Raw genomic sequence first — 7,838 nt, 5'->3', positions numbered from 1 at the left:
TCACTCATCTTTTATTTTGGGTAGTTATCAAATTTCCCTAAATTGGGGAAAGAAATAAGGAAATTAGGTAATACAGTTTGATTCTTTTACAATTTGGTAGCTAAATATTTTTCTTAAGAGGTTTGTACCTCTAATAAGCGTATTTAACAATAGAATTGTTGTAAATCAAAATGTAGGATTTTAAGAGAATATAAATTACTTTTACTTTCTGAAATCGAAAACATTGGGACAAATGCTAGAGCCAACCCTTTTATGGACTACTAATAAGTTATTCTAAGTGCCATTGTTTTTGCTGAATAATGGTGATGATTTGATGTGCACTCAGTAATAGTAACCTATAATAATTGTCGTCATTACTAATTTGAAAAATAAATTAAAATTCCTTGTTTTAAAAAAAACAATAAAACAGTAATCTTATTACCTATTTTTATGAATTTATCTTTATTGTTTTTAAGTTATCTTACAATTTCTTAAATTTTATTATTCTTTTAAATCAATTCAATAAAATAAATAATACATTTTAATTCATAAAAGTAATTATATATGAAAATAAATTTATATAAATAAACCTACTTAGTATTTTTAATATTCTATTGAGGGATTCAAAGTATGGAAGGGAGAATATGAAATATGTGCAAAAGCCTTAGGATATTCATAATTATTAATGAAAGAGGGACTTGTGTCACCAAAAACAGAGACCAGAGACTAAAGGTAGTGTGTGATTCAAAGTTGGTGTTAATATGTTTATTATAAAACATATTCATTAATACTATAAAATGATTATGAATATTATGATTATACAAAAAGAGACTAAAGGTAGTGTGGGATTCAAGGCTAGTGTTAATATGTTTATTATCAAACATATTCATTAATATTATGAATATTATGATTATAGAAAGAGAAACTAAAGGTAGTGTGGGATTATTTATATTATATAACTATATTTATTATTGATATATATTTTCCAAATAGTTAAAACTATATATTTAATTATAATAATAGAATTGAATTATTTTACTAATTGTTATGTAATAAATTAATTTATTAATTTGAAATTATAATTACATATATTAAAATAATAATGATATCTATGTATTAAAAATAAAAAAATACGTTTGATTAACCATTAAACCTATTTACATTATAACTTATTTGTTAAAATTAATATATAATTTACTAAAAATACGTTTGATTAATCATTAAACCTATTTACGTTATAACTTATTTGTTAAAATTAATACTTAATTTACTAATTAAGTAAATTAGTTCAATTCTATTATTATAATTAAATATATCTATTTGGAAAATATATATCAATAATAAGTTTTTGAAAATAATCTAATCATCTAAATTTTTATTTTTAAATCCACGGATGGTTTGGAGAAATGCGAATGGATAATTTAATTTTTGAAGGCATGCAGTGTCATTGTCAAATTGCGACCCGCAAGCGAAAACGGTATGACGTACTCGTGAACAGGAAATCCATGGATGGTTTGGAGAAATTTCCAAGGGCTGCATTATCAAATCGCGACGCGACCCGCAAGCGAAAACGGTGGTATGACGTAGTTCAAGAGACTGTAAATCAGATTCTCCGGCATCAAGTGGGTCTCAATTAGAGGTAGAGGTGGTCCCAATCGAGCTAAGAGATGTTACGTATGGGACCGAGGGAAAAGCAGTGGACGTATGAGGGATGGCCACTTAAGATCCCTCATCTCATCTAATTAAGGTTAAGGTGTCGACTATTTAGTAAAATTATTGGAACTTCAAATATTATTTCGCCTAAAAATTGGAACTATAGCAAACGGAGGAATGTAAAAAAGTTATGTTGTACGAGAAAGTACGTTTCAGAATATTTTTATTTTATTTATGAAAAGGGATTCATGGAGTGATTGCTAAAAATTTAAAAGATGTATTTTGGGAATTTGAATTTAAAATTATATCTCTCGGAATTTGAATTTAAAACTATAATTTTTTATTAACAAAGATACAGTGAAACTCATGCATGCACTTGTTGGAATTTGAAACTATTATTAGAAACACTCTATCTTTTATTCTCTTGGAGTAAAGAGTAAAAATGGATAGTTGCAGAAACTGCTCACATTTATTTATTCTAAACGACTATGTCTGAAAGTTTAGTTGTTAAATTTTTATTGAAGGGGAACGCTCTTGAGAACCACTGTTTCGATGGTGAGGCCCGGCCCGAATCCAAACAGGACTCCCATTTCCAATCCCTCTCCTGTGGTTGAACAACCGTTTCGTAGAGACGCTTTCCTCGTCTCATCCAATATGAAGTGGACGCACGCACTGGACATGTTTCCGTACTCGCTCATAACGTGCCTGGTGGGTATCAGTTTTGTGGGATCCAGATTGAGCTTGGCCTCCACCCGATCAAGGATGGCACGTCCTCCGGGATGAACAACCCAGAACAACTTGTTCCAGTCGGATATTTTGAATTGACTGAACGCCTCCACGAGACAGTTTTCAATGTTGGCAGAGATAAGATCCGGAACCGCCCCTTTGAGTTGGAAGGTAAGTCCGACTTCTCTCACCTTCCCACCGATGGCTCTGTCGCTGTTGGGAACAACTGTCTGGGATGTCCGAACGATTTCGAAACATGCCTTCTCCACTTGAGGGATGGGATCAGCTCCCACGATGAGGGCAGACGCGCCGTCGCCGAACAGAGCTTGCCCCACCAGGCTGTCCAGGTGAGTCTCGGAGGGTCCACGGAAGGTAACGGCGGTGGTTTCACTGCAGATGACCAGCACCCGAGCTCCTCGATTGTTTTCGGCAAGGTCTTTTGCTAGTCGAAGAACGGTGCCTCCGGCGAAGCAGCCATGTTGGAACACGCCCACTCTCTTCACACTCGGGTGCAGCCCGAGCAACTTGGCTACCTCAAAGTCTGCTCCGGGTAGATCCGGAGTCGTTGTGCTGCAAAATATGAGATGAGTGATCCCAGACTTGGACTGCCCCCACTCGTGAATGGCCTTTTCAGCAGCCTCTTTTGCCAGTCGGGGCACCTCCATAGCCAACATCGCCTGCCGTGCGTCCAACGATGGCACCTCCACAAACGCGCACACATCGGGATTCTTCTTGAGAATCTCCTCCGTCAGGTACATGTATCTTTGTTTTATTGCCGACCTTTCACCTGCATAGAGCCATATGTATGATAATTAGAAAAACTAACATCATTTTTGTATCCAAAATCTTGGATGATTCATGATTCATCACATGAACCTCTTTTTCCCACAGGGTCATGTATATATATATATATATACCAAAGAGAAAGAGAAAGAGAAAAGAAAAAGATAACTTTAATTCATTTTAATATTATAAAAAAAAAGGAAAAGAAAAAAATAACTTTAATTCATTTTAATATTATAAAAAGAAAAAATGCTACCAATTTTGATGTCTCTCATTTGAATAATAAAGATTTTATACCATTTCTTTCAAAATGATTAACATAAACATCTGAAAACATATTTTTGATTAAATAAATAAAAGTTTTAGTATAAAATCTAATATAAAAAAAGTTTACTAGATTTGATAAACGATTACCATATTGAAATTTAGTTATATGAAAAAAGAGTTACTAAATTTGATAAACGATTACCATATTGAAATTTAGTTATATAAAAAAAAAGTTACTAGAGTTGATAAACGATTACCATATTGAAATTTAGTTATATAAGTGATATAAAAAAACGTTACTGTCACTGAATTTGATAAACCATTCCTATATTGTAATTTAATTCAATCATTCGGGTAACATAATAAAAAGTTACAGCCACTAAATTTGAAAAGTAAGCACTGCAGATTTCGGAATCTCTCGCTTGTTTGACTAGCTGGCTGGCTGGCTAATGTAATGACATAAGAATAATAATAATAATAGAAACTGAAACTGAAACTGAAACTGAATCGCGCCTTATTATAATAATAGAAACTGAAACTGAATCGCGCCTGAATGAAGAAACTGAAACTTACATATTCGCTTGAACTTATCCTTGAGCTCTGTGTTATGCTCGTTACCGGTGATTCGAAAGTAGTAATCTGGATATGTGCTCTGATCCACAGCATTGGGTGGATTGGCAGTGCCGATAGCAAGGATCGAAGCGAAGCCATCTGCCCTCTGCAACTTCCTGAAACCTTCAAAATCAACGCCCCCCATCTCTGCTATGCTATGAGGAGGTTAAGCCTAGTACCAAACCCTGGACAACAAATCTCAATATTTACTTTACTTTACTTTGTTGGTCTGGTCGAATAGCTATAAGAATCTCTAAATCTATAGCAGCTATTTTATACACTTTGATATGAAATAAATATGATTATTATATAATGCATCAATAGACCAATTAGTCCAATACCACGGCTTTTATAGTCTAATACCATAACCATAATATAATATGATGACTCATGCTTGCTTGCTTTGAATATCTTGAGTCAACACCAACCAACCATATGGGTTTTGAATTTTCATACATACTCCAGCAGAGGAGAGGAGAGGAGAGGAGAGTGTAAATCAGAAACGTGATTGTGGATGAATGGGTTTTGAACATTCATACTCCAGGAGAGCAGAGGAGAGGAGACTGTAAATCAGAAACACGTGTGGACGATGAATAGTCAAGTCGGTCCGAATCGAGTGACTCAACTGTGAAGCCGCCAATATATAACGAGTGACGCAACTGTGAAGCCGGCAATGAGGAAAAGGGAGAAAATATAATGAGTGACGTGACGTATCGAACACAGTCACATACATCAAGAGCATATACTCACAGTAGCTTTACCGGGAGCCACTTGGATTGCCAGAACCAAAGCCAATCCTAGAAGAAGCAGATGCAGCAAAGCCGGTAGCTAGCCATCTATATCTATATAGAGTTTAGGGAACCAATTAACCAACCGTGGAATATATAATATATAATTATAGTGATTCCTTACATTAATCTAACCTCACTGCGAGCCAATATACTTAGTCTTAGTCTTGGAAACAAATTATTTCCCAAACCATCTTACTATTTATTTGAAACAAAGTACTCATACTTGGGTTTTGAATGCGGGTTTGCTAGCCATGTGGCTGAGGCGGTGCGGTTTTCCACTATGACGTCCTCCCTCCTCTCTCTTGTCAAATTTCCAAGATCGTTTAACCTCTCCTCATCTAAGCTATCGACTATTTAGTCAGAGAGCAAAATGAGTAAATATATTCCAACTTTGAAATTTTATTAACTAAAAACAAAAAAAATCACCTAAAAGAGCCGAAGACCGTACTTTTTTCCTCTTATACGTTACGTTGTGGTGTATGTAGTTGATATCTATCAAGTTTTAACGGCCCCCAATATTGGCATCCAGCATGGAGATGGTATCATACATGATATTGGCATCCAGCATGGAGATGGTATCATACATGATTTAGGACACGTAACAAAAAGAAGAGTCTTCCACACGGAAGAAAAGGTGCAAAATCCATTTAACTAATCTCAGAATCTATATATATATATATAATCTAAAAAAATTCCTTCCAAGTTTTATAAGAAGTTTTATAAGAGAAACAACAACCATATCAATTAAAATGGATATCTCTCAAGTTTTCTCATTTTTTCACTTGAGACACTTCACATATTCCTTTATCTTACAAATTATTTCACAATAGAATTGTTGTAAATCAAAATGGTCCATTTCAAAAGAACATAAATTACATTAATTTTTTGAAATAAAAATAATTTTGGCCAGAGCTAAATCCTACCTCTTTATGGAGTACTAATAAGTTATTCAAGTAGCATTGTTTTACTTGAATTAATTTACATAAATGTTATATTGTAAGTAGATGTATTAATTTGAAATTATAATTATAATTATATATATATATATATATTAAAAATAAGAAAAACACATTTTCGTAACCATTAAATCTATTTAAATTATAATATATAACTTATTTGTTAAATAAATAATATATTATTAATATTATTTAATTTTTAAAATTAATGTTAATAGATGAATGAAACGTTTTAGAAAAACACCAATGAATGGGTTTTGAATATTTATACATCAAGAGACTATAAATGATATTTTCCATCAAGTTGGGCTCAAGAGGTCGTGTAACATGTTCTCACATACACCATAACAAAAAATCTATACACAACAATTACATGGTAACATACCAGTGCTATTTTATAGTTTATTTTATGCAGCCGAAGGCTTTTAATAGCTTAGAGTCTATTACAATCTGTCATTTCTCCCATTCATATTGTTAAGATATAATTGGGAAGTATGAAAACACTCTTAATCTTTAGTGGTAGATGTTTGTATCGTTAATATTTCACCGATCCTAAGGTTAAGATAGGGGTTTTCCCCACACCCTAGGTCATATGTTACGATGCTTCTCCATGACCTGCGCCATTCCTTCGATGTGACTTGTACCTCCACTCTGGATGATACCTAGGTTATGGAAGACTGTGGATCTCTCACCGCCTCATCCAATGATGGAGATATATGGTTCAACTTCTTGGGTAACTACCTGCCTCGCACCCTCTCGTCTTGTTCGGTAATTTCATCGCTCAGCGGTAGGGGTTTTGTCGGTGTGCAACTTGATTCTGGCATCTAGGGTTTCTTCCTTTGGGTATTTTGCAGGTAAAGTCCACCACTCCTTATCCAATTACCCTTGGATATGCTACAAGCTTACACATTTGTTTCATGCAATATTATAATTATAGATCTTCTTTGTTGTTGCCCAACAGGGTGACTTGTTCTATCTCAGGCTTGCAATGAGTAGAGGCCCGGTTCTTCCCTCTTCTAAGGTAAGGAATCTTTGGCCTCCCTAAGCACAATTTTGGTTTATCTGCTAATTTCTAGGATTTATCCTACCATGAAAGTAACCCCTTTGTATCATCTTGGTTTCTTGCAGGTGTGCTTCCTGCTCGACTTCCTTTTTAATAAACTGTAGTTGGACATTCACAGTTGTTGTGATGTGATCTTACCCCAATGTTTGCCTCTTCTAGGTTGGTTTTTCGTTTACCCTTTGCTTTTGGTTCCTCTTCAAATGTTTCCACTAACCCTTGTGGTTAAAATTAGATTTTCGACAGTCTCTCGTTTTCATTGGAAACTGAGAAGGGTTTAATGTATTATGGGTAGTTTGCAGGTAAAGTCCACCACTCCTTATCCAATTACCCTTGGATATGCTACAAGCTTACACATTTGTTTCATGCAATATTATAATTATAGATCTTCTTTGTTGTTGCCAACAGGGTGACTTGTTCTATCTCAGGCTTGCGATGAGTAGAGGCCTGGTTCTTCCCTCTTCTAAGGTAAGGAATCTTTGGCCTCCCTAAGCACAATTTTGGTTTATCTGCTAATTTCCAGGATTTATCCTACCATGAAAGTAACCCCTTTGTATCATCTTGGTTTCTTGCAGGTGTGCTTCCTGCTCGACTTCCTTTTTAATAAATTGTAGTTGGACATTCACAGTTGTTGTGATGTGCTCTTACCCCAGTGTTTGCCTCTTCTAGGTTGGTTTTTCGTTTACCCTTTGCTTTTGGTTCCTCTTCAAATGTTTCCACTAACCCTTGTGGTTAAAATTAGATTTTCGATAGTCTCTCGTTTTCATTGGAAACTGAGAAGGGTTTAATGTATTATGGCCTTTAGCATAGGAAATTTGTTGGTTGCCCAATAGTTACAACCCATGACCAGGATATTCGTTATGTTATTATTATCTGTTATATTAGAAATTTCGCTATTGCAATTTTTTTTCCTTAAGAAAATAGGTTCTGAATTTCGGATGTAAATTAAATTGTAATTTCGCTTTGCTTGTTGTGTGAAAGGAATCTCATGTTCTCAAAAATTTTCTCACT

General features: G+C 34.5%; 1 protein-coding gene across 1 annotated transcript; it reads right to left on the bottom strand.

Annotated features, from left to right (window-relative positions):
• Positions 1-2,132: 2,132 nt before the first annotated feature.
• LOC149156203 (pinosylvin synthase-like) lies at positions 2,133-4,283 on the bottom strand. Its single transcript, XM_089437980.1, has 2 exons — positions 3,982-4,283; positions 2,133-3,145 (listed from the first exon to the last, which is right to left on the bottom strand). The coding sequence occupies exons 1-2, from the start codon at positions 4,163-4,165 to the stop codon at positions 2,148-2,150; spliced, it is 1,182 nt and encodes a 393-aa protein (XP_089294106.1). The 5' UTR covers positions 4,166-4,283; the 3' UTR covers positions 2,133-2,147.
• Positions 4,284-7,838: the final 3,555 nt, after the last annotated feature.

The sequence above is a fragment of the Pinus tabuliformis genome, chromosome 9 (genome assembly GCF_031772625.1).
Source record: "Pinus tabuliformis cultivar Carrire ecotype Pingquan chromosome 9, CPIR1, whole genome shotgun sequence".
Classification (NCBI taxonomy): domain Eukaryota; kingdom Viridiplantae; phylum Streptophyta; class Pinopsida; order Pinales; family Pinaceae; genus Pinus; species Pinus tabuliformis.
The sequence above is the reverse complement of the archived record's forward strand: the minus strand, read 5'-3'. Positions and strand labels throughout refer to the sequence as shown.

Bases quoted from the DNA above. Each gene is read 5' to 3' on its own strand.
- LOC149156203 (XM_089437980.1), bottom strand. From the start codon at position 4,165: ATGGGGGGCGTTGATTTTGAAGGTTTCAGGAAGTTGCAGAGGGCAGAT. The intron at 3,146-3,981 runs GTAAGTTTCAGT...GGCTCTATGCAG, and splicing joins GGATAAGTTCAAGCGAATAT to GTGAAAGGTCGGCAATAAAA.